The sequence below is a fragment of the Seriola dumerili genome, unplaced genomic scaffold (assembly GCF_002260705.1).
Source record: "Seriola dumerili isolate Sdu_G_001 unplaced genomic scaffold, Sdu_1.0 BDQW01000468.1, whole genome shotgun sequence".
Lineage (NCBI taxonomy): Eukaryota > Metazoa > Chordata > Actinopteri > Carangiformes > Carangidae > Seriola > Seriola dumerili.
This window is the reverse complement of record NW_019174723.1, coordinates 1321778-1349260: the sequence shown is the minus strand read 5'-3', so window position 1 is coordinate 1349260 and position 27483 is coordinate 1321778. Positions and strand designations below refer to the sequence as shown.

The window sequence follows — 27483 nt, the reverse complement described above, 5'->3', positions numbered from 1 at the left end:
CTATACCATGACATTTTTTGACATTTTTATGCCATATTATACTATGACGTTTTTTTTCATTTTTGTGCCTTGCTATAATATGACATTTTTTGACATTTTTTTTTGACATTTTTTGCCATAAATCACTGCTGTAATGTTAATGTTAATAAACATTACAGCCGCAAATTTGTTTAGTTTTTCACTGTATGTTGGTGTGAGCATGTTTCAGGATTAACAGAAGCATTTCTGACTTCCTCTGTTTTAACACAAAAGTCAAATTGCAGACACAATCAAGTTGAAAGACAAGCAGCTCTTCGATCCCAGTGCATCGCCCACTGTGTGTGTGTGTGTGTGTGTGTGTGTATCACTGAGGTACAGAAACCTCAAGAGGTTCACTTGTAGCTACATGTTGGACCGTAAGTGGGAAGGTTTGTGGAGTTTTGTGCAACAAACTGTTGCAAAATGATTTCATGGAAGTAGACACACGTCTTCATTCCTGTTCATTAATAAGATACACATGAAGCCCACATCACCTGCCTCTTTTTACGTGCTTAAAACTGTCATAACAAGGTTATACATTTTTCTTCTTTTAGTATTTTTCATTAATGTGACATTGACATGTAGAAAAAGCACAGGTGTAAATAATGACATTAATGATGGTTGAAGGCCATGTCACTGTTTCATTTTCAGGCTGCTGGTATTATGCATGTTGACTCACTGCCACATGAATCTCAGTTAATACATACCAAATATAAGCAAACTTTGACTATTCTGTTCACACTGCAAAAGTCCACAGCCATTCCAGTTTTACCATGATCACCATATTTGTTTAGCCTCTGAGCATGCATTTGATAATTAACACCTAAAAAACACAATGGTACAACAGAGGCCGATGGGGATGCCAGCAGTTTTGCAAGTATTTGGTCATAAACCAAACTGCAGGATAAATTATCATTTCAACCTGATGATGGTGCTAGATGAAAGCATAAGGGATCACCAAAGGTCTTATTGGGGAACATTGACGTCTGAACCAAATTTCATGACAATACATTAAGTAGTTGTCAAGACATGACACTCAAAACAACAAATATGAAACTGTTGGCCATGTAGACATTGTTTACCGCATAACAGCATGAGAAACGCAGGTGTAATTCATCACATTGGCTCTGTTTCCCTGCATGAAAACAAGCTCATCTAAATGGAATGAGTTTGTTAATATTATGAGTTACACCTGTGAAAATGTCATGAAAGCCAACATTATTTCAACCTTTAGCACAGATGATGTATTTTTCTTTGTGCTCTATATCTGGTCAAACAAACAGGTGTTCATGATCTTAATTTTGTCACACACACAGTACATGTTGCTCAGTTCTGCTTTTTTACTTTATCTTAGCTTGAGGCTTTGGGTGTTTTCGATAAATATTTGCTATTTTTACCTCATCTGTATTTTCCCTCAGACCGCCTAGCTAGTTTTCTTGCCTGTGGACTTTGATAACTTTAGTTACCTAAAAATAAGACAAAAGTTATGTTTATCCACAGAAAAGTGCTCTTGCTGTAATGCCAGCATATATCAATGACACTTTCCACTGCAATAATATAATAAAGCCTACTTATAGAACACAACCATAATCAGTGGTTATAAAGTGGTTCACAAATGGCAATAAAATAATTGAAAAGGACAAAAATAAAATATCAAATAAATATGTAAAAAATAGCGGTCAATGGCAGTTAATGACATGACAGTGAGAAGCAGTAAACAACCCAAGCATGGTGCAAGTTTTGCTTCTGTTTCGGTAGATTTTCGCAACATTTTGCAAGTGAACCACACCTATAAAGAGTTGCTGCTGGTTTAAAAAAAAATCAGTATTTGCTGAGGTTAACAAATCTTAATCTTGTTTTGACCATCCTGTCACAACAGATTCACCCCACATCCTCTCTGTATGCATATCATAGAAAGAATATAAGACAACTGTAAGCTATAACTTAACTGCTTTATTTGTTTTGATGCAGGCCTATAGTGTGCACTGTAAGTTGTATAATAAGGGGGGAAATTATATTGTCTCATAAAACGTTATCTTATCAAGTTATCGTATTGATGACCTGATAGGTCATCAATGTTGATGATGATGTTAGAACCATACAGAGATATTAACCAGTTTATGTTCCATATCATAATCTGAATATAATTTGAACAAGAACAAGAACAAGACATAACAGGGGAAGTGTGCATGAAAATGTATTGATTGACAGATTTCGATGATGAAGAAAAAGTATTCAGATGCTTTACTTTAATAAAAGAAGTAATACCACAATGTAAAAAGTTCTGTACATAAAATGTTGCTTAAGTAAAAATACAAAAGCATAAATATATAATATACTATACTAGCCTATATTAAAATAGTATATATGAAAAAAGTAAAAGTACTGTGAGAGTTACACAACTATATGTTATTAGATTATCATTACTGATGCTATAATGAGTAAGTAGCATTGTAGTTAGTTGGTCAAGGTGGAGGTAATTTGAACTATTTTTCATAGTTAATTTATGAAAATGAATCATATTTTATGAGTTCATCATGTCTTTATATATAAAATTTTAATTCATTAAGTAACTATAAACAACAGAATAATTTAATGAAGTAAAAAGTACAATATTCTCCCTCTGATATGTAGTTGAGTACAAGTATAAAGTAGCGGAAAATGGAAACACTAAAGTGAAATGCAAGGATTTTCTTGTTTTACCTGTCCTAACTGCTTCTAACTGTCCTAACTACTCTCTTTGAACATAGAAAGCTAGCTGACCTCATGTGGATCCTCAAAACTTCCATAGTTTCGACTGTGTAAATGAAACGTAAGTTGGCCTTATTTGGTAGTTTAACAATGCATTCTACCCTTAACAGCTCTGTGAGTTTCAGTCATGGTGAAGTTATTAGTGGGTTTTTGACAATATTGTGTTGGACAAGCTATCTTTGTTGAATTATAAACTCACTGTAAGGAATCATTATGTCTAGATTCATATCTTATGTTTAATCTTTTTTTCCTGTTTCCAATTCAAACTTTTATTAAAATAATGGATTGTAACCCTTTGGCCTTTGCTCATCTGTCAGATGTTTTGGTTTTCTTGATTTCTTTCTCACTGCTCTCATAGCAGTCTTTCTGGTTGCAGCTGTTTTTACAGACAACGGTCTGATAAACCCACTGTAAACACCACCCTCTCATCACCAGACGGACACAGTTTAGCTCGTGGACATAGTGGAGCATTAAGCTGCTGAAGAACCAGATATTTCCCCCAGAAGTTGGCAGAAACCAAGAACAGAGCTGTTATTAACAGGAATGTATTAAAGTTACAGCTTAATTGTGTTTACTGCCCCCAAGTGGCCAAAAAATAAATACATTATTACAGGTTTAAGCCTTTTCTGTTGGTCCATGTCAAAAAGTGTAGATATAAAACAGAAAAGATCACTGTATACCAGCAGCATGTATTAAAGATTTAACTAAATGTAGGTGGTATTTACTCAGGTACTGTAGTTAAATATACTTTTGAGATGCTTGTGTTCTACTTGAGTATTTCCATTTTATCAATTTATACATCTGCTCAACTACATCTCTGAGGGAACTATTGTCCCTTTTACTCTACTACATTTATTTTAAAGCTTTACTTTACAGATTCAGTTTAATAATACAAACACTAACCAATTAATAAAACATGATGTATTATAGATTAACAGAAGACTTAATTGGTTGCCAGGGGCAAATGCACAGGCTAGCCAGCAGTTTATAAAGCATTTAAATTTACCTCCACCTTTACCAGCTGCAACATTAAAGTGATGTTCACATTAATACATCAATAATTATAATACAATAATATCATATACATTATTCTGAAATGGGCATTCAGCATGAGTACTGTTACTTTTGGTATTTTAGGTATATTTTGATGCCAATACTTTTCTACTTTTAATTAAGTAAAATTTTGAATGAATGAACTTTATTATTTCCTGTGGTACTGCTACTTTTACTCATGTAAAGGATCTGAGGACTTCTTACACCACTGCTTATAAGTTGTCTCCGCACAAAACTGACCACTAACATTTCACGCAAAGATGTTTTACCAATAAGCACAAACTGTGATGTTGAACATGTAAGAGCTTAATTGTGAGTAAAATCTTTAAGAAATAGTTTTGACACTTTAGGAAATGTATTTATTCGCTTTCTTGCCAAGAGTAACATGAAAAAAAACTATCTCCAAGAACTACTAGAACCATTTCTTTGCAGGGTCAGTGACTTTGTACGGATTAAACAATATATGAGGGGCTAATTATTGAGCTTTAGAGATGCTGGGTCTTTTTCATGCTAAGCTAAGCACATGCTAGCTTTAGCCTCATATTCCGCTTATGGATATGAGAGTGGAATCAATCTTCTTATTTAACTCTCAGCAAGAAAGTGAACATTTCCCAGAAATGTTGAACTTTTCCTTTAAGTGGTCTGCGCTTGCATCAGGCTTCTCCTGAATTTGCTAGGGCCATTCAAGTTATGTAAATAAACACTGTACATAAGACCAGACATTATGTAGAAATGCTCCACGAAACTTTCTTGCGACCCAAAAGCACTAACACTTGTAGTGATCTACAACGACACAAATGCATGAAAAGCATGAAGATTTATGAAAGAAGTGGAGAAAGTAAAAACAAATTGTCACATGAAGTAGCAAAGACAGTTTCACAAGTCAGATAACTCCTGACGTTACACAGGACCAAAAGAGGTAGCTGATTTCACTTCTGTTTTCAAGCATGGTTTAACTGGGACTTCTGCAGACCTACAGCAGATATGCATACTACCAGTATGCTAATATGCATATTAAGATCAGATATAGTGGCATAGATACAACGTTCACTTTGGACAGTTCTTACATAGAAGAGAAAAAAAAAGCCATGTGTGACTAAGGTGACCACTTCCAGGCACCTTGCTGAGCTGCATTCATGCATTTAATAAGGGTGTTGTTGGGGGGGGGGAAAAAAAAAATTTGTGCAAGCCCATGTCAACATACACTGACTTAAATATTATTTTTAGACATCTGGCCACATGACAAGACATTCTTCACATTATTTGCCAAGTTAAATGTGTTCTGGGTGTGGGGGTTTTATACGTAAACCTTGAGAGATGATTACAGCAACCAACTGCCTAGTGAACTATGTGCAATTATGTTAAGTGGCCGTTTTCAATGTTACAAAAAGGCAACAGACAAAGAGGTACACTCAATAAGATTATTTATGTTATTGTACAATCTGCATTTTTTAACAAATAATAATAAAAAAAAGATTAGTTAGATGTACAGTATTTGAATGATCATATCTGGTGTGGACTGAGGACTCCGCCTGCCTCGTCACATCGAGTCCACCCAGAGCTCCAGTGATGGGAAAGGGAGAGGGGGCCGGGGGCCTGGAATGATTTTCATGAATGCTCATTAAGTGTGTATACAGATGTATGTGTGTGTGTGTGTGTGTGTGTGTGTGTGTGTGTGTGTGTGTACCTGTCATTGTATACTTGGGTGTGTGTGTGATTGAGTGTCTTTGTGTGTGCTCAGCCAAGGTGTTGGCAGGTGGTGGAATGTCACATGGCGGATGATGGGGGATAAAGGGATGAAAGCAAAACAGAAGAGTTGGGGGAGAGGAGTGGAAAGGAGGATAAAAGATGGAGGCAAAAGTAGCAGGGGCTCAGTTGGTGTAGATCTGGCCCTCGGGTGGCTGAGGAAGCTTCATGTTTTCCTTGCACGTCATGAGCCGTCGCAGCTCCAGCAGCACCATCCGGATGCTGTAGGAGTTCTGCCACTTGGCCAGTGCAGTCACCGCATGCATGTCAACCTGGGGGACAGAGAACAAGAAAGGATGCATGTGATGCAACACAATGAACCCTTGCATATTGTTTTTTTTTAGGACAATTTGCGCTGTGCATTAGACACAACAGAAATCATCAGTCTTAGCTTTCACCTTTCTAAATGACAAATGTTGGATTTTAAGATATTTTATGGTGTAGATCTCAGATCAGTTTTCACACTGTTTTGTTTGAGTCCACACCTTGGTTTTGTCTTCATCCCCCCACTAACTGACTAACTGCTTGTAAACATGGTATCTATTTGGTTCAATCTGTGGTATATTTAAGCAAAGCTTTCTTCATTAAATTTCAAGTGTTTTCCATAGTCATCAGAACACAATGTTGGCACTCGTTAAATTTATTATTATTACACTAAAAAAAACAGAAAAAAATAAATGCGTGCTTGTAGCCGCATTTGGAAGAAGCACAACCACTTGCAAAGAAATGGAAAAAGCAAGTACATGTTCTCCACTGCCCTACTAGGGAAAAGTGTGTCATGTTGGCCTTATGAAATTATGTTTTCTGTGCTCCTAAATCAAGAATAATACACATCCTACAGTTTGAGTGAAAGCAACCTAACACCAACTCCTTCTGGTGGATCTGGTGCGGTTTCTCGGTCTGATCTTGGTCATATTCATTCAAACGTTATTTGCATTGCACTTTTCATACAGGTTAGTGCAGTTTGAAGTGCTTCACAGATGACTGATAAGCTAAAAAAAAAAAAAAAGAAAAAAAAGAAAATAGGACAAATCAAATAAGGAAAAAAAACAAAAACTGTTAGTGTGAATGTCTCATACCACATACTGTACACTGCTCTACATCTTGTGCCAGAATTAATGTAATTGTTACATTAGTTGTCAGAAGATTCAAGAATGCACTTAGAGAAGGAACTTGTCAATCTGGAACGACCAGTACACAGAGCGCGCATGACAAAGGAATGCAAAAAAAACATAAAAAAAACTCCTTTAATTGTTGCTCCCTTAATTTAACCCTAACCCTATTTCTTAAATGCTACTTTAATGTGTAAACATGCCTTGTGTTGCATTCACATGCTCCTAAATAATGTAATGTAATTATTAATTACAAAATTAACATAAGCCAAATGCCGTTCTTTCTCCAAATACATTTATCGGTGTAGCAAGAACAGGATCAAGAAGACAATCATATATTTTAAAAAGACAGCAAAGGCATGTAATCAATCAGTCAAGCTACAGTAACAGCTGGTTTCAATTTACTTACCACACCGTTGGAGGTGTGCACGCCATTCAAGTTTATCTTTGTCACAAATCTGACAAACGGTGGTGACTCTGGGTATCCTGGCCCACATTCAACCTTCAGATTGTACATCCTGTTTTCATAGCTTGTCTGTGGACAGAGACAAGTGAGGAGCGGTGAGTGGACAGCACACTAAACATCAACACCCAGCACACAATGTTCAGTGAATTTAACAATACCATCAATGTGAACTTCGTGGAAGAAAACAATCCAAATCATGGTTATGACCATTAAAAATGTAACTATATTTTTACCCAGTTCCACAGGAACAGTAAATATGTTTGGATAAAGGACGCCAATCGGCTGAATCAGCTGTAGTCTGACAGAAGTTAATATCCACCATCCTCCTATAAAGGTCTTTGAGGTGCTGAGGTCTAATTATATACATTACGGATGGAAATTGAGCTGCAGTTGTATTAATCCACCCTTCAAAAGGTAGTGAAAACCAAATCAAAAAGAAACATTTTCAGAGTGTTAGCATTTAAACAATCAATGCTAAATCCAAGAGGGAATTAATTCTGTGCTTTGTAATGTAGTACCTGTTGCTTCCTGTCAATATGTTGTAATATTTTACCATGACTTAGACCTTTTAGTGCACCACTTCATTCATTACACTCCATCCCTTTGCGCCTGCTTTAAATGAGATAACTCAGCTGAGGTACTCATTCACAGCAGTGTGAAGCTAGTGCATGTCTACAACTTGGTACACTGTCAGCAGACACTGCACAGCTGAGACCTTTTGGTTACATGACAGTCTGTTACCTTCTTGACCACTTTAATGATGACTGTGCAGTGAGCAGTGTTTTAAAAAATACCACCACTCACCCTAGGAGGACCAAGGATCACCCCTCTCCATCGTGTTAAGGTCATGTCCTCATCATCCTCCAGACCCCAGCTCACTGTCCCATCTCCCACACCTTTTTGGCCTTCCTCCAGCTCTTCTAGGAGCCGGAAATTGCGAGGAACTTTAACGGCTGTTTGTGGACAAACACACCAAAGTAAGACTGTTACACTCACATATGCACATTTCCAACATGACAAGTGGATTTAGGTACCACCGATCTTGCTAGAGAAATGACTTGCAGTTATAAAGGTATGAACTGGTTGTGGCATGACTCTCCCACACAGAGAAATATAAGGAACGCCTCAGTCGACCAGCTTTCATCAGCCTTTTGATAGTGGCAGACGTTAGTCATTTCCTTTAATTTAGCATGTGGCTTCGACGGTGCTGCATCATTTGGCCTCTGCAGTGAGATATGATGGTGCTGCACTGTTAACTGAGCCATGCAAACACTCACAGTCACACTGCCGGCTGATGCAGCAATCAAGCTCAGAGAGCCCTCACTGAAACTCAGCACAATATTAGATCATGTTTTCTTGATTAGCTGTGACTGGTATCTCAGTAAACGTGCCGTCATTGTTGACATTAAATAATCTACTGTTAATTATGCACGAAGGCTGAATGTTGATTCACCTAACATTTACTAATGACATTTAACGAAAATGACTGGGTTTGTGTCACATCCGTATTCGGAGTCGGTAAACAATTTTATGCTGCAAATGAGCTAACGTAACCCGGACGTTAGGGAGGCGGTGGTGTGGCTCACTAGCGTCAGCGCAGGACTGTCACCATACGAAATCACATTATTAAATGAAAGCAAACAAGCTACACAATGTTATAAATGCGGATGGCTGGGGCTAAATTGTCACACGGCCGTTAAACGACATGAAATTCCTCTATCGGCAGTCATACTGCATTTCCTTTTATCCACCTTAACTTACGTTAGCTTAGCTAATAGCATCGCTTCCTATTCATTCTCTTCGGCGGCTTAAGCTTTGCGTTAGCATGCATCTTTTCACAGAGCGGGTGCGTCAGTAGATAATCAACCTCATTATGAAACTTGATAGCTAGATCGCGAAAATTCATTGAGCCGATTATTTAACGAGAGCTTTTAATTATGATTTATTTCTCTCGAACATTTACCTGATCCGGCGGCGACCGCCATCTTGTCGCTACACAGCGAGAGCGCGCACGTAGCTTTGCCATTGTAGCCAACGGTGCGTGCGCGTGGAAGAAACGCAAAGCATCGCTTCCTTTGTTGTTTTCTGGCCAATAGTCTGACAGACAATACGTGGCCATTTAGAACATAACTTTGTCTTTATTGCATATTTTTCTGTAAAATTCCAATAAAGACCAAATATAATAACGAGACGAATTCACCAACAAGTATTGCCTGTGTAGCCAAAACCTGATGTATCTTGTTCTTCTGAGCCATAGAGCTTCATTGTTGTCAAAAAACGATTAAAAACACTTCCCTGTTGAACTACATGACATGTTCCTTTATTACTATAAACACGGGCACTGTAGTTTATCCTGATACTTACACCATCCTGCTGCCAGAAATACTCACTAAATGGTTCTCAGCAAATGCTTACTACACCTGTAGTAGTACATTAACACTCCTGTTTGAGTGTTTTGACTTTACTACAATGTGTACTACAATTTTTTTTTTAAGATTTAAATTTTCAGAGCTTGGGCTGGAGCTCCACAAACATGGTAGGGATGTAGAAATGTATTGAAAGATGCACTAACAATGTTGGGTTTCGTCTTTTCAGGGCATTTGTTGAATCAAATAAAAGTATTGAATATCACAAGCCTTATAGGCCTGATAGAGGCCTTCCCAGCAGGCACTAGAGCATTTCTTAAAAGCCCAAACATTTTGATTTCTTATTGTAAGAAAAGAACAAGTGCTATTAATAATATTAACAGTGGCTCTGTTATTCAGTTTTATCATCACCATCTGTGCTTTTCTTGCTGTGACATGTCAAAATACCTTCTTTGCTCTGACTGTAGACCCACAATAGAGTAAGATTATGCAGGCAGAGAAAGAGGAATGTAACAATATTAAGATTGTGAAGCTTAATTATCCAGCTACAACATCTTTAAACACAGCCAAGAAAGAAAGAAATGTATCAGAGAATGAAGCGGTAATTATCAACTGTTTATTTAGTTTATTTATAAATACAGTTTAATATATACATTGTAAGTCTCCAACATGGAAGACAACAAAAAGGCATCAAGGCATTATTCTGATATCTAAAACTCCATCACCACCAGCATATATAACCAACTACAACATCCATATGGGTCTTGCCTCAGAAGAAGTGAGAGGCAAGTGAAGGGCAATTTAAAGTCAGTCAATGAAGTGTTTTCCCATATCGCTGGCAAGATTTACAGTAAATCAATTAAGGAGAGGATAAGGCAATTGAATAAAAAGTCCAAGGATCAATACAAAAGCAATTATAACACAGCATGTCAAACATACCAACAACTGCCCACCCCACTTACTAACAAGTTCATTTGTTTCCACAAAATTATTTCCAGTGGGAAAATATTTAGTTAACCACACATTGTCACAAAATACCCTTCGAATCCACTAATGAAAGCCCATTGCCTTTAAGCAGAAAAAACCAAACACAGCTTGATCACAAATTCTACCTCAATAACAAGAGGCCAAGTTAACTGAACTGATATGGCTACAACAGAACCTATATTGCATTTTAAAAAATCATTCGGCTACTATGGCCAACAAACAAAATTTGATAGAAATAAGTGATTTAAACAACTTTGATCTATCTATTAAATAACGGCCTTAACTTCACTAATGGAGTGCTTTGTTTTGTGATTTTATTTTTTTACAAATTCATACTAAACTACTTTAATATCACCTTAACCACAATCCTGAGATCATCTGGAGAATAAGAATGAAACATAAGTCAATACATGTTAGATCCATACTCAAAAACCAGACTCTCAACTACAACAGCTATAAATAGCAATTATAGGAAGTCTGTCTCTACGCAAAGGTTATTATGGTATGGGTTCCTTCTGAGTTCACCATATAGTTTTTGTGTAAGGTTGTCAGTTTTGTCTCCAAACTAATTATGGCATGTCATGTCTAGTATTTCTAAGCATTGCCCTTAGCTTGTCCTATTTTTCAGTATTACAAAAACACAAAACGTCCTTAAAATTGTCATTACTTTTATATTACCACAAAAAGAAATTTACTGAAGCGCCGAAACATCCAGAGGGGCCAACGCAAAAAGTCCTATTTAGAAAATAAGTTGTGTGTCAAAGTTCAAATGTGTCTACTGATTGCAGTCAGCGGTGCCCCAAGAATACTGATACTGATCAAAAAAGAACTACAGGAGTAGAACTTATATGCAGGCTTTAAACTTTGATGCAGTGACACATAACGCCATCCATTTACCAGCATACATTACACCACCTAGCGCACACAGAATTGCTCCTCACAATACTCTACAAGCACTATGCAAACGTAGTGAACGTCTGCTGTTGACCTATGGTGAATAATTTTATATAATCAAGTATGAAGGATTCAACAACTGGAATATTACATAATATAAAACATAATTTTGGTTTCAAAGTGAACTATAAGTATATTTAAATTATCTACTTGGAGTATAAGACCAAAAGCTTGATCATTAAGCCTTCAGCCTGGTTAGCCCAACTGAACAGCAAGGTTAGGGTCTCCCATTTAAACCCTAAAACCTTTGCCAGGATTTCCTTGGAATGAAGATAATATTTTGGTAGCTCAAACCTGGGACCATTTGGTCAAAGTTTGGGGGTCATCTTTTGAACGAAGTACAATTAATTTCATCAGGAGCGAGCACAATCCTCCCTGGTCAGTGTCTGCTTTACACAAACTCAAAGGAAAGCTGGTGACCCAGTATATTGCTTGCACAAGCCAACATGCTCTATGCATGCACGCATTCTTATGTCTGTGTAAGTGACATCTTCATTAGTAAAAGTAATTTTGTCATGCAGTTCATTAAGTAGCTAATTTTTTTGAGCTCCAGTTTTCCAACTAAGTAAATATGTGTAAACAATTAAAAAAGAAAGGCATTTTTAACCTAATCATGTGAGTTAAGACGTATAGTTAATGGCCTCTTATTACACTGCATAGTTATTTGCTGTACAATACATTTACAAATTACTGACTAAAGCATTAAAAAAACTCTCGACCAATTAATTAATTACATAATCTCATCTATAGGAGTGAAGAAATTCCTGGATCGTCAGCCTTCACTGAAGCCCTTGTAACATCACCAAGTCAACTTGTCACAGTTACCAAGACGGTACGCTGCGGCAACATTACTCACGGGGAATGTTACGTTCTGAAACTGCCAGTTCCTTCCCACATTACAAACGAGTAGCAAAGATGTGAAGAGTGAAAACAATGTAACATACAGTTGGCACATCACTTTGGAGTATCTGTGACTGATTAAGTGAGACACAGATCCCAGAAAGACGGAATTTCCTTTGCAACGACACGAGGAAGTGCTGCAAATAAAAACAGAACAAAAGAAAGACACAAGAACTGCATTTACGGTGAGTGTAAGGCAGCTTGACAAAACTGCATGTGCCCCTTTCCTGCAGAGCTGTCTGTTTACCAGGAGGCAAAACGTAAAAATGCTTTTCACAGTGGACACAGTGATCATCTGAAAAGACAACTTATAGTAGGTCCAGAACAATTGAGCAGAACAACAGTAATGATATATGTATATTTGCCCAGATTTTCTATCGATTCAACACTGACTACAGTTACGCGCATGTGATTTTTCAAATCAAATCTCCACTTAGCCTGAACATTTCTCATCCTGCATGTTTGCAGTTTCAATGGCCAGAAAATAACAAATTGAAATAAAAATATCAGCTCAGGATCTGACAGCAATAATTTGGTTTTTTATTCTTTTTGGTTTGTTCATTTTAAAACGTGTTTTATGAGCTGTCTGACCTGTCATTTATCATCCTGCTGGGACAAGTTTGGTTGTAAAGTAGCACTGTAACTGTAGTCATTGTCTAGGATTGACAAACTCATAACTAAACTATTAAATATGGCTGCATTTTGATTTGTAGCAAGTTACTAGAATCAATAACAGGCGCTGGTTAGCACTGGAAAAAAAACAACACTTCTTCTCATCACCTCTCTTTAAAGAACAGTTAACAAATGTAACAGTAATTAACCGATTTGTTCTTTAGCTATCAACATTGGTAAAGCTTCCTAAAATCCTACGTCACCCCAGCCCTCCTACCTACCATAGCCTAAATCCAATTTTATTACTTGCACATCAAGTAGACCCTTGATAAGGTGGAGATGAAAAGACTGATACAGAAGAAATAAAGCAGTGCTAAATATAACGTGATTTATCGACTCTTGAAATGAGCAGCTGTGACTCTGGAGGAGAAAAAAAATTGAGTGTTCACGCTTTCAAGTATTCTTTCTTGGAATCGTTTGAATTTTCTGACGTGAGGGGAATCTTTTAATCTCCTTGTTCGGCGATTTTAAAATTATGCATCTGACCAAACCTTCTTAGCAACAGGCTTTGTAAATAACCTCAAAAAAAGTGATGAGCTGTGTTAGACATACGGAGAGTTACGGATATATTGCAATTTGAAATGATGATCTCCGTGAGTGAGTGAGTGAGTGAGTGAGTGAGTGAGTGAGTGAGTGAGTGAGTGAGTGAGTGAGTGAGTGACTGAGTGACTGAGTGACTGAGTAATGAAAAATTCCAACAAAGCACTCCTCTTGAAAAACAGACAAAATGTGCAAGACTTAAAGCTATGGCATCAGAAACTGTTTGTTAGTTTTCCTTCCTATGGATTACAGTTTAAGTGAGGCAAAAAAGGGGATGAGAAGCCTGGACGGAGCCAGCGTCTTCTGAGGTAGGGTGCAGTTAGCCTGCAGTGTTACTTGACTTTCTGAGCCCATTTCAGGTCGTCCGCCCTGGGCTTCTCTCCTGTCACACCCTGGATAAGATCCTCCAGGTTCCTCCAGAAACCCAGCTTCTCCAGTGGGTAGTTCAGCCAACCTGGAGGCACAAAGCTCAGTGACAAATCTGCCTGACTCTCACCCCTTTCATCTTCAAAACAACCAGGCTTATTCTTTATTTCACCATAAGGAAGTAACAGACCAACCTGTAGTGATGCAGAAGTAAGTCTCATGGGGGGAGACATGATGGATGCGGTGGTGCTTGCGGGGAAGGATGATGTGGCAGTCCTGTAGGAACACGACCCAACGAGGTAGGCCAAAGTACGTGTGCGACCACTTGTGAATCTGGTTGGTAAGGGTAACAAAGATGGCTAGTGCAAACAAGTAGCAGTACCAGGGGTAGATATGGTAAATCTCCGCTGAAAATAAAAAAAGACAGAAACAAGGTGAGACAGAAACTTGTTTGTCCTCCACCGGGTTGTTTTTAAAATAACAGTTTAGATCAGATTACAGGATTTTCATGTAGAAGAAAATGTCAGGCTTGGTTTGTTGATATAAAACTCACCAGGGGAGAGGGTGAGGAAGTTGAAGGCCATGTTTGCTAGAGGGACTATGGTCAGCATGCAGTTGTCACCATTGGTCTCAATGAAGTCGTGACGGGTGATGGCTGTGGGGTCGATGTGGTGCTCTCTAAATGGTCGTATAAAGGCCTGCAGGATGGATCAGATGGTACAGTTGGGTGAAAAACAAGACATACACATTGTGAATGCAGGAAAAAAAAATTCTGGTTCTTTTCAAAAGCAGATTGTTTAGAAAACAAACAATGGATTTTAGTTTTGGAAAAAAGAATGAGAAACTGACTCATGGATACCTTACCTTTCCAAAGATGGGTAGATCCACTGATCCCCACGTGTCAGCCCCCCAGTGAACAAGTCCTGACGCAAAGTCTGCGGTGAGTATTCCTGCCACTGAACATGAATTTGAGGAGGAAAGTAGAACAGAAAAAAGATGAGGAAATCATTCAAATTAAAAGAGAACAGCCAACACTTGTTTGGATTGCAGCTCTGAAAAAAAACAATAGAACTAATCAACATCAGGACATTATATAATTTTTTAGTTGGCACTTACCAATGCCCAACAGAATGTACCACAAATGCCCCAGGTGGAAATTGGCAAGGAGGTGAATGAAATTGAAGGCCATGAGAGAGAAGCAGAAGAGAACACTTATCCATTCTTGACATCTTTTGCCTTAAAGAAAAACATACATAGCATACATATTAGTACAACTAGAGCACAAGAGCCTACTGCTCATTCTTATAAGGGTGGATTTGGAAACATGAGTTTCCTGATAAGATTATCAGTCATATTACGTCTCTGGTCCACAGCCCTTTTACTTGACGTGACATAATCAAAACTAAAATGTCCAAGGTTTAGTAAACTAGTCAGCATGATTGATTATCAGATGCTTCGTTACGACAAAGACATTCAGTGAGGACACATTCCTCTGCACTTTGCTAGTTACATGACACTGCTGAGCAGCTGGGCCTGAAATACCTGCCTACATCTTATAGCTCAAAGATGGCTGCAATCTCTAAAAGAAAACCCTCCAGCAGGTAAAAGTCTGACCATCATACAGACAAAGCTGTCAGATTCAGATCCTTGTAAGCATAAATGGATTACTGAATGGGCACATCGGGCCCAGGGGTCCCCTGACCTCCTCGGCCCCTGGGCCTGTGCTTCTGTTTGAAGTGACTGTAAATATTTGTTTCCTTAAAGTCATAGAACTCAGGTGAAGGACACAAAATGTCCACAAAAAAGCAAAATGTGCCAAAAAGAGGCAAAACAACTGCAAAGACACTCAAAAGTCCACAGAGACAAAACAAACAAAAAAAACAAACAAACAAAACAAGAAACAGAAACAAAATGACCACGAGTATTTAAATACAAGAGTATATATATATATATATATATATATACATATATATATAAAATAAAACAGCCATTAAGAGATGCAAAAAAACAAAACAAAAAACAGAAAGAGGCTAGAGATGCAACATGACAGTAAAGAGACACAAAACGACCACACAGAGACATAACTCAACAAGTCAAAGGGGTCCTTCTTATTGGGGGGGGGGGTTCTCATAATCCGTCCATGCCAGTGAGGTCCTCAACTAAATATGTGCAGCTCAAAAGGCATCAAGTATTTGTATAATGGGTGGGAAGGCCATTCACTTCTGTGTGGTCAAGTTCAAATGGCAGGAGTGATAGTGGGAGGACTGGCTCAGAGGAATGGCCAAGACCTCACAACTATTTTGACCAGGAGTTTTTGGTTATGCTCTGCTCTCTGAGTTACAGTCCACGGGCTGACTTAGCAACAGCACTGTTATGAAAGGTCAAAGCAGCTCCGTGGACAAACGACGCTTCTGAGCCTAAAGCAGAAGCAGTGGATTCTTCTAACCTCTGTCTGATGCTCGAAATGTCACAGGACAAGTACGACTCAACCACGACTTCAACCAATTTCACATGATTCTTATTGTGTAACAACAACAACAACACTGTGATTGTAACAAGCCCAGAACTGTGGCTGGTTGCTCGGTGTCATTCAACTGTGGCGGCTCAAGACAAACCGGTGTTGTCTTATTTTAGGAGTTTTTTTCCAGTTTGATAATTGGTAACTATATAAAGCCAGTCGTTATGTCACATCACTCGTGGACACTTGAACCGGGGGAACAAGCCCATAAGACGGAGCTGCTGAGGGGATCGACTCACCTGGCGAGTACAAAGTGGCCAGTTCTCGGGCACCGGCGTGTTGTGGACCCCATCTAGCCGCTCCCCGGCCCGGTCCCTGCGGCTCTGGGTTCTGTGTTTCCACTCCACACCCGTTCTGGTTAACCATTCTCGCCATTTCTTCCCTGTGGGCCCAGCCCCTTCAGTCTCTCTACTCACAGCCAGGAACCAACGGAATCATCAACTTTCTCAGCCCACAGACAACGTAATGATTTTGACCAATCAGGAGCAAGTCGATGAGTGCTTCAACCAATCACCGGATTGAAAAATGTTACACAGACAGCCGAGTGACCAATAGGAGTTGCGAGGGGAAAGACCGCATTTCCCGACCCCACCCGTCCTGTCTGCTCTCAAGCCTCTGTTGTACGGTAGATGGGGCTGTCGGTGCTTACATGACACATAAAGCACGTTAAACACCGAGGTGTGTGTTACAGCGACAACTTCTGCTGTAGCTAGAAAAGACCCAAATGTTGACAACATATAATCAGGTTAGGTGTTAAATACTGGAGGAAGTGGTGAAGATTGAAGGATTGAAATTTTGAAACTATTAAAATAAGTCATAACCCCCCCCCCCCCCCCCCACACACACACACACACACACACACACACACACACACATATTCAAAGTTCAGTTCACGCAATAAGACGCACCCTTCCTCATGGACGGATAATGACAAAATGGGCCCATGGGTAAACAGGTAAAAGAATATGTCCACTGTAGTTGGTTTGTGTGTCTACAGCTGTTTTGTGTCTCGTTGTAGTCAAGTCGGGTCAATTTGTGGTCAGTTTGTGTGTCTTTGTGGTTGTCTCTTTAGAATCCTCTCTCATTTCTTTGTGGTCACTTTGTGTATTTAACAGATCTCTAAGACTTTCAAACAGTCACTTCATACAGAGGCTCTGGCCTGCCAGGCACAGGCCCAGGGGCTAGAGAGGTCAGGGGGTCCCCAGTAGGCGCCCAGTAATCCATCCATTCCCTTGCTTTATTCATTATGCTCATGGGTTTTACTGCTATAGCCTCACCAGGTCTGTTATGACCAAGTTGCTTATGGTGGTTAGCAGACTTCACATAAACATTGCTGTGTAACTGTTATCACTGAGCCACTTTGTTGACTTTCTCGTTACTGCTATACTACATTAGGATAGGATCATTTTAAGTAAAATTAGGAAAAACCTCAACATAAAACTATTCCATTACAAGTAGCCTAATGCCCTTCATTCATAATTTTACTCAAGTAAAGTACATAAGTATTATTAGCAAAATGTACAATAACTAAGTACATTTACTCAAGTGCTGTAGGCCTACTTAAGTACAATGTACAATGTACAATGGTACTTTATATTTCAGTCCTACTGCATTTTGGAGACAAATATTATACTACTCCACTACATTTATAATAAATCTTTTCTTATAATCCAATAATATAATTCTGCCTAATGAGTACTTTCCTTGTACTTTAGCCATATTTTGTTGCTAATTGTTTTATAGGTTTAGTCAAGGAAAATTTTGAATGCATGCATTTTACTTGTAAAAGAGTATTTCTACACTGTGATATTGTTAAATACTTCTTCCACCATGATGTAGATAAAGGTATCCGAGTTGAAAGTACATATTAGGCCTTTGTCAGAGTGTACATTGTATTATTGGTTACAAGAACTGATGATTTACTCTGCGAGCATTTTAATATTCTGACAATGTGAATGGGGCCATTCTACATAATGAGTATTTATTCTTTACAGGGCTTTCACTTGTGCTAGAGTGAATTAAACATTGTGATATTTTTATTTTTACTAAAGTAAAAGATCTGAGTATTTCAAAACATGTGTCCAAAGCTAGACACAACCACACAACACCAACCAGGCAAAGCAGGTAATTGACACCCAGGTTAAAAAGTTCCAAGTTCATGTTGTGCTAATTGATTATCTTGTGACCCAATTTTGTAGAGCAACTTTGTGTGAGAATCTTTTCTCAATTAAGACCTTTATTATTTGGAAAACCTGGTGCTGTTATTACCCTAGGGCCTCCTAATTTGTTAATCCAGCCTTGTTTGCGTCCTATCTACGGAGTCACCATTGTAATGTAGCCAAACAGCTGTTAATCCAGACAAAAAAGGAAAAAATAATACCGCTGAAATTCCCAGGAAAGCCACAAATTGTAATGAGTCATAAAATGAAGCATAATACCAGCTATGCATGTGCTGGAGAGTGTGTGATTCTGGGAAAACCAAGAGATGCTTTGAAGACACACGCAAACAGAAAAGGCTTTTTGGCCCCAACACCAGTGAAACACTTTATGGAGAGATACACATCTAAACATTTTAGATTACACTGACTCTGTGGCTGTGATGTCATTTATGTACATTTTTACAGCTCACCACAAGATGGCAGTAGGACTTCATATTAAATCCAAATCATTCAGTTTTGATCACAAATTGTACTATAGGTCCACAGTATAGAGCAAAGAGTCAAGTTAGGAGATGATTAAGCGCATTTAAACTCACCACACCTCCTGAGTACCTGTTCATGGCACCTGAGTGAAGTCATTGTGTCCGGTTACTTGTTTTTGGGCTGTTTATTATCAAATGTATTGTCAAAGGTCATGACATATAGCCTATAGAAAACCAAGCTAACTAAATTTTGACCAAACACCAACCCTCATGCAGCACACAGAGACTGGTTTCAACTAGTCTGTGTAAATGCTGTGGGGAAACAGCTGTCTGGAGATGCGTCCAGGGCTGCTGTCACAAGCATCGCTGTTATGAAGTTATTACGCATGAAGTCAGAAAATGGTAAACAAGTTGCCACTGAGTGAATAGGATTTTTCCATGATTGTCTTCTAGATGATGAGATTTCGACTGTAGGGGGCGTGAATTGACGTGGTGTCAACAAATACTGGTTTAAAGTATTCAGATGTTGTTTGGCGTGCTCTGGGTTGAGTGTTTGTTTGTCTGTTGGTTTGTATTTTCAGTTTTTATTTTCATGCTAGTTGCCTCAGTTTCCTTTTTATGATAAATCAGTGAAAGCCACTAAGGCATATTTCCTCTTCATCCTGCTGCTGAAAACCAAAGTCTTTGCCACAGCTGACCGTAACGATGCCTTACGAGAAAACAGACCCAGTCACTTTTTTTTATTATGTCCAAATACAAATAATTGATTGTGGGGAAAGGTCCTATAAGAGCGGCACAGGTTGTCCGGTTGGCTCCTCGCTGTGCGTTACACACCTGCCCAGCTAAGCCCCGCCCCTCGCATGTAATAAAACCCCCCCACGAGACAGGAATATCTGTCAATTCCTCCCAATCCATGAACACAGGCACTTCAAATAAGTTCAGCTGCATGTTGTCACAGGCAGTGACACAAGGGGATTTAAACTCACTGCAATCCGACCTTTGAGTCATTTCACAACTGAGGCAACTGAACCAAAACCACTCTGGGCGTCTCATCTCAGCCCTCCATGCTCCTGCAATCCGGCGGGTGTTAAGATCCATGGAAGTGGCCGGCTTCTACGACGAGGGAAGCTTTGCTATCCACAGTAGAGACAGCATTATCAGTCCCATCAGCGGCGGCTCTTACTGGAGGCTCGGTGACTCAATGTCGGAGCTGGGCATTGAAGAGCGGGAGAGAGCGATAGACTTCAGTGCTTACCTGGATTCAACTTTGCACTGTCCGCAGCTGGCGGGTCAGACGCAGCAGCAGCAGCAGCACCAAGGGGACGTTTACTCAGATTTCCTGGCGGAGAACAAGATCAAGAGAGTTGCAGCTTTTCAGAACTACAAGAACTACTCGCTGTTGAACGAGCTGGAGTCGAGTCAGTGCGACAACTTGCGGGACCCCAGGGAGCCCTACTCGCTGGGTTACACTGAGCTGCAGGAGACTCGTGTGGATAGTGTGCTCAGCCCTGAACTCGTCGGGAGCCGCTACAGAGCTGCCGCTGCTGCTGCTGCTGCTGCTGAGAGAGACGACAGTCGGGAAGACGCAAAGATGGAGAACGGGTCGTCTAGTTTTGACATGAGGTCCTACCTTCATTACCAGTCCACCAGCGGTAGTCTTGGAAACATCTCCACCGCGTCTTCGACTTGCTCCAGCCCGCCCGGCACACCTGCCCCGTCAGGTAAAAGCAGGTCACCATCGCACAGCGGCAAAATGTCCAGCGGCAAATCAAAGAAACGCCTGGACAAGGACAGTGAAGAATACAGGCTGAGGCGGGAGAGGAACAACCTCGCCGTGAGGAAGAGCAGGGACAAAGCCAAAATGCGCAACTTGGAGACTCAACATAAAGTGCTGGAACTGGCTGCAGAGAACGATCGTTTACAAAAGCGCGTGGAGCAGCTGTCCAGAGAGCTGGCCACCCTGCGCAACCTGCTCTCTGCCACCGGACAATGTTAAGAGACTCCACGCGGACCTCTGGGCTGCTCGTCTAGTCATTGATGGACTGTAAGAGCCGGGGGTGATCCGCGGAGCAAGTGCTGAAAAGGGTACGCTTCACAGGTGAAGACAGGGACCACCAGTTTACAAGGACACTTTGAATGGGACTATAGAAGTGGGTGCATGGATTGCGCAATCATTCACGATTCTTCACGTGTCACCTTAGCTTTATTCTCAGATGTTAATGTTGGTGTATGCAGTATTTCTGTGCAGGTTTTACATACATGCGAGTGAATTTCTACGTTTTGTGTATTCAGAGCAATGGTTGTCAAGGGAAGAGTTGTGCTGCAGTGAAATGATGCAACTCTTTGTAATACTATTGGCAATGAATGAAATAAGTCTAATTATTTAATATTAAAAGGTGAAATGCTTTAATTGTAATTGATATTTTATTGAATTAAAAAGATTTATACTTTGTCTTAACAATTTCTTTTGTAATTTATTATTTTCTGTCCTTTTGAAGCAGGTGCAAGCTGAGACAGACAGGGGTGTGTAGGCCTAATGCTCGCCTTAAATATTCACAATCATGATAGTCAGACTGTGCATTAGTAGGCCAATGTGAATTACAATATATTGCAGATAAAAATTGTCTGGACAAGGCAAATTTGCTTTTACTTTAGGCCAATATGCCAAAATTGAAAGAGACACCAACACACTGTAGGAATTTGATCTTTCACTTTGGGGATAGAGGTAAAATTGATAAATCCAGTCATCACTAATAAGGATACAGACATTTTAATAATGCCCTGGATCATCATTGTAATTCATTGTCATTTACTGTAACCACAAAGCAGAAAATGGCATCCAGTGGTTTGATCAGCACAGCTGCACAGTGACAGAAATCTCCTCAGTTACTGAATACAGAATATTGCATTTGTGTTTTTCCATTGCCATTAAACACAATAGAAATATGAGGTGATTCCTCAAATTCAAGAAAAAGACTCTTCACACTATTGCTGGGTAACTTTTAATCCTGCTGCCATTTTGGTTCCTCTGTTTACTTAGTGATTTGACACAAAACAGCCAACCAATTTATGCTGAAATGAATCTGCTGACAACAGCAAAAAAAAAAAAAAAAAAGAGACTTGGTCACACTGCACGCAGCACAGAAATGTTAGTTTTATCTTTAGCACATGGCTGTGTCAATAGTTTGCTGGGTCCACTGGCCCAGAGAGAGGTTCAAGGTTGCATGGAAATTAATCAGCAACTAACCTCCTCACACCACTTCAGGTCACACTTCAACAGCCAAAAGCTGGCTGGGAGTCAGTGCTGGAGAGATATGAATAATCCTAGAGCAAACCTCCTCTATCCCTCAAGTGAAAAAAAAAACACTCAGCAGAAAATGTAGAAGTTAAAAATGGGAGTGACAAAGTAGGTTACACCAGACATGATAGATAAGTTGACAATTGGTTTGCTGTGGAATTTACCAAGCCCTCAGACTGCATTTCGCTGTGTGCACAATATGAAACGTATCTGTCAGGAGCAAGCAAACCCCAGACAGAGAAGATAAAGAAAACGGGGCATGGTGGGATTTGTAGGTGATCCGTGACAATTCAGGGTGTGGAGTGTTTTCCAACTCTCCCTTCAAACAGCAGAGTAGAGGTAAAACCTACTCTGCTGGTTTTTTGTAGAGGACACTCACACTAGGTGAAAATCTCTAAATAACAAAAACTGTGTGATGTTGTTTTGTTCAGTGAGAGATGACATTTTGAATACAGTGGATATTTCAACACACTCAGTGATGAACAGTTTAGTTTTTAGCTGTTGTGCAATATCCTCCCTTTCCAACACATCACCACTTGAAGAATGTTACACCCACTTTTAAATAAGACATTGTTATCCTCCATGTCCATGACAATAGCTGTAAGTAGTTGTGGCCTGGCTTTATGCCTTACTGGGTACAAAAGTAAAAATGATCATTTTTCACAGATCTCAAAAAATGTTGTAAAAAATGTTTAAGAAACAATCGCAGAAACATAGTAATGCTTTAAATGACGTGGGAATAATCTAAGATCCAACACTCCTCTGTTGTGAGTTTTTCAGCGCAGATCCTGCTCTTGCTCCTCTAGTCGTAGCTCTTAATGTTGGCACAGATTCACTCAAACATTCTAGGCATTCTTCGTTTGATGACCCCATGTTTCCTATTTGAGCCCCACGCAGTCTTTCCCTGCTCCTGGCTCACATGCTGACAGGAGAGAGGGAAATTCCCACACAGGATGACCTCTTTTCTTAAAAGTTTAGCCCAGCCCCCTTTCAACATTTTACCGTCAATGGGCAGTGTCTGTCCGTAAACTCCTCATTGCATCACAGGCCCCTCCAAAGGCCAGCTGGCCTCCTAAAAACTCCTCTGATAAACCAATACAAACACATGCACACACACACGCACACACCTGTCATGCTGATGTCCACTGTGTACCAGATGTTGTGAAATGGAAGAATTTCTTTTTTTTTTACCTCTGAGTCATGTTAGTTTTTTTTGACGCTCATTAGCAGTTGTTTGTTCCTCAAAACACTTTTCATTAACGCATCAGATTCTGTTTCCCAAATTAATAAAAAAAAAGTCAGATGCTGTAGACACAGCTTAGTATTATTTAACACTTCTAATCATTTGATTTGGCTTTGATCCAGTTCTTCTGACGTATTTAGTTAAACTGTTTCTCAGCAGACACAAGATATTTATTACTGTTTTACATCATGAATACCACAACTTACAGATGCGCTGAAATGAAATTACACTGAGTAAGGGTTGAATAGGATTTGAGGCATCTCCACAGATAAGCTAATTTAGAACCATGTATAACACATTGTATAACACATTAATGTATGGTGTAGAGCTGCAACGATTAGTCGATTGATAACTTAGTTGACAATGAAAATTAACAACTATTTTGATAATTGAATAATTATTTTAGGCACATTGTATGCAAAAATGTCAAGTATTTGCTGTTTCCAGCTTCTTGGATGTGAAGATTTGATGCTTTTCTATGTCACACATGATAGTAAACTGAATATCTTTGAATTTTGGACTCTTACTCATACAAAGCAAGACATTTGTAGATGTTATCCTGGTCGTTTTTCACTATTTTCTGGCATTGTGTAGACAAATTGATTTATAATTAACGTTATAATGTTAGGTGCAGCGCTAACATGGTACTTTGTAACAAAATGGGGAACCAAAATTTAGCTGTTGTTTGTATAACAAACAAAACATGACTAATTGTTTCATGTCTTTATAATTCAATTTCAAATTTGTCATCAAACCAGTTATAAAACAGGAAACAGCACACACAACTATGACAAAGTTATTCTCTCTCAGTACAATTAAAGATTGTAGCTATAAACTCTTTTTATCAATAAGTTTATCAATGCAGCTAAACTGATAAGGTTGTTGTTTGTTGTTATATTCAATATTTTTATTTCAGTCAACAAATCCCATGGAAAGACCAAAAATCAACAATGTGTTAGTCCATCTCTCAATACATTCCTACCTCCCTACCCCGTCTGTGGAATTCAGCCCCAAGCTCATTGGTTCCTATTGAAGAAAGAAATCTATAAGAAGGTAGGCTGAAAAATACATACTTTTTAGTTTTAGTACTTTTTTACATTTTTTTACAGACCCACGTAACTTCCCAAAACATCTGGTCACTGTAGGTTTAGCAAACTACACACAAACAAGAGTAAATAGTGCATTTTTAAGGGACAATTTTCAGCCACAATGACAAGTCAAAATGTCTTCTGTGAAAAGGGCCGATTTTAATAAATGCACTGGCACCTATTAGAAAGGCTTCTGTCAGGCCTATATAAAGATAAGATATTCAACATTTTTTATCACAGTCAACAAATGCCATAAAAAGACCAAAACCAACAATGTGTTAGTTCATTGTACGTAAATCCCTAAAACAGCTGGGCACTGTAGTAAAGTCAGAACATTGAAACAGGAGAAAAAATGCATTTGTTGAGTACTATTTTCAGTTGCAGATGAATTCGCATTTGATGTTCTAGTTAGTATTTCCAGCAGCAGGATGGTGTATGTGGCACTGAGTCAAAATAAACTACGGTGCCAACGTTTATGGTAATGAAGGAATGTGTAACCAAGCACATAACTTGGTACAACAGTGTGGCTATAAGGTGTGTTTCTAATAGTTGTTGGACAACAATGAAGCTCTGTGGCTCAGAGGAACAAGACATATTGTGTTGTGGCTAAGCAGACAATACCTGTTATTAGATTCATCATTTGCTTTGGTCTTTTCATGAGATTTGTTGACAAAAAGTAAAATATAGAATATCAACAAGGTTTTAATTTAGCTGGTAATCTGTTACTGACAGATACCACTGTCATTTAGTCTCTTCCTCTTTGTTATCCTGCATCAGACCACAATTAAACTGTGGAGTACCTCAAAGTTCTATTCTGGGTCCTGTTCTGTTTTCTACTTACATGTCTTTTTTGCACATTATGTCTATGTTTTGCTGACTAAATAGAAGTTGTACATAACATAAAGCTGCATGCAGATAAACCTGAGGTGGAATTTTTAACCCAATGATACTCTAATTAGGTACTTGGGAGTCAGCTCTGTTTCCAGACAGAATTTTGAAAAATAGTTTTAAAGAAGTGTTCAGTTGTGTTGTGTTTACCATTTCAAGATCCATCCTTGTTGATTTTGTTAATTTTTCTAATCTTGTTTCTTCCCACAGACTTTGCGCCAACTTGCACTAACCTCCTGTTGATTTTAGCCTAATTTTAGAGTAATTGAGAACACTCAGACACTGTAACAGTTTGTATAGAAATATTTGCTCAGAGTTTTAAAGAAAAACATAACTGACCATCCTAAATGCTCTCATGATTCTCAAATCGAGACCAAAGACAAAGGATGGCCAGGATGTCTGGGCCCCTAAATCTGAAATATCTGACATAGTAAGTAACCAAACCTGTGTCATCTTTAACGTCATAATTAAACCAGATACTTATAAATGTAACACTTTGATTTTGCTTGTTTAATTACAGTTCCTCCTCTAAGTGAAAGGGAACAACGGATATCCGGACCATGGGTTGTAACGGGAAGCCAGACCTCCTGAGCTACGGTAAACGGACCAGAACATGATCTGTGTTGAAGTGAACCAAGATTTCAACATCTTTGTTCACTTCTGCTATTTTGCTGTAGATGACTGTGAAAACACAAAACTGACGAGCAGAAGTGACTTGCGGTCACTACACAGCAAGTATCCCTGCCCAGATCTTGTGTAACATCAGGCACTCCTTGCAAAATTATCGTTTTCTTAATTATTAGAGCAACACTTGTGTGTGAGAAAAGTTTATTTCAATACACTGACAGTATGTCAAGGTTTGATTGGGGCTTTCTGCAGAGTGAACAACGGGTGTTTTCCTAAATCTACACATAACATTGTAATGACATCTAATTAATTAAGCAATATATACGTTATTATATAATTTAAGTCTGATAAAACTTTACTTTCCACTGGGCTTTTAATACATTTTGTAATCTGACAGGATAATTGTAAATTGTAGATGTAAAAAATGGTCATTACAGGTCATTAAGTTGGTCAAGCTGGAGTTAGGCAACTGTTTTTAATATTTTAATAGTCAATTCATCATTTATGTATATTTTAAAGCAAAAATGCCCCAAAATTCTGCAGTTGCAGCTTCTGGTATATGAAGATTAGCTGATTTTCTTCACTTTAGACTTCAGGCAAATTTCCATGAGCATTTTTCACTATATGACATTTTATTCTTTCTCATTGTTTCTTTATATTCAAATTTATTGATAAAGGAAAACAGTGGTAAAGACATATTCATACTTAAAAGTAGCAATACCATGATGCAAATACATCCCATTACAATAAGAATCCGTATTTAGTCTAAAAGTACATAAATATTATAAGCAAAATGTACTTAAGTAGAGTATATTATATATCTTGTATTATGTACAATGTATTATTGTATGACTATCATGGATACATTAATAGATAAATATCATTTTACTGTTAAATTTGGTCAAGGTCAGTGTGGGATGTAACGGGATAAAGTAATAAAATTACAAAATAAGTGTAAGTATAATCTGTTACAGTTACTGAGAATTTTTTTTTTTATTAAATTAAAGTTACTAATCAAAATGTAGTTGATTACAAAGGGGGTTCCATCTGAATAAATTCCTTTTGGTAAAAAGCTGATATGTAGAATATGACATTCATTCTGTTGCTTTGCATTTTGCTTTTTTGGCTGTGCAGCAACGCCTTCTTTTGGCATCTCTGTGTACAGCATGGTTCAGATAGGTGATAGATAGGTGAGAGATCTAACACCACTCACTAACTTTATTCAGAATTGTGTTTTTATTTAATATTA

The 27483-nt window shown here is 38.7% G+C and overlaps 3 protein-coding genes across 3 annotated transcripts; 1 reads left to right on the top strand and 2 right to left on the bottom strand.

The window, feature by feature from the left end:
* Positions 1 to 4620: 4620 nt before the first annotated feature.
* On the bottom strand, positions 4621 to 9155 carry LOC111235132 (ubiquitin-conjugating enzyme E2 variant 1-like). The gene is made up of 4 exons (XM_022763467.1): positions 9110 to 9155; positions 7951 to 8099; positions 7090 to 7215; positions 4621 to 5840 (listed from the first exon to the last, which is right to left on the bottom strand). Exons 1-4 carry the CDS (start codon positions 9129 to 9131, stop codon positions 5694 to 5696), a joined length of 444 nt encoding a protein of 147 aa, XP_022619188.1. The 5' UTR covers positions 9132 to 9155; the 3' UTR covers positions 4621 to 5693.
* A 959-nt stretch (positions 9156 to 10114) lies between these two features.
* On the bottom strand, positions 10115 to 16845 carry LOC111235131 (transmembrane protein 189-like). The gene is made up of 6 exons (XM_022763466.1): positions 16689 to 16845; positions 15048 to 15167; positions 14796 to 14887; positions 14485 to 14629; positions 14126 to 14338; positions 10115 to 14019 (listed from the first exon to the last, which is right to left on the bottom strand). Exons 1-6 carry the CDS (start codon positions 16822 to 16824, stop codon positions 13898 to 13900), a joined length of 828 nt encoding a protein of 275 aa, XP_022619187.1. The 5' UTR covers positions 16825 to 16845; the 3' UTR covers positions 10115 to 13897.
* A 3138-nt stretch (positions 16846 to 19983) lies between these two features.
* On the top strand, positions 19984 to 21500 carry LOC111235085 (CCAAT/enhancer-binding protein beta-like). The gene has a single exon (XM_022763405.1). It carries the CDS (start codon positions 20187 to 20189, stop codon positions 21084 to 21086), a length of 900 nt encoding a protein of 299 aa, XP_022619126.1. The 5' UTR covers positions 19984 to 20186; the 3' UTR covers positions 21087 to 21500.
* The last annotated feature ends 5983 nt before the right edge of the window (positions 21501 to 27483 follow it).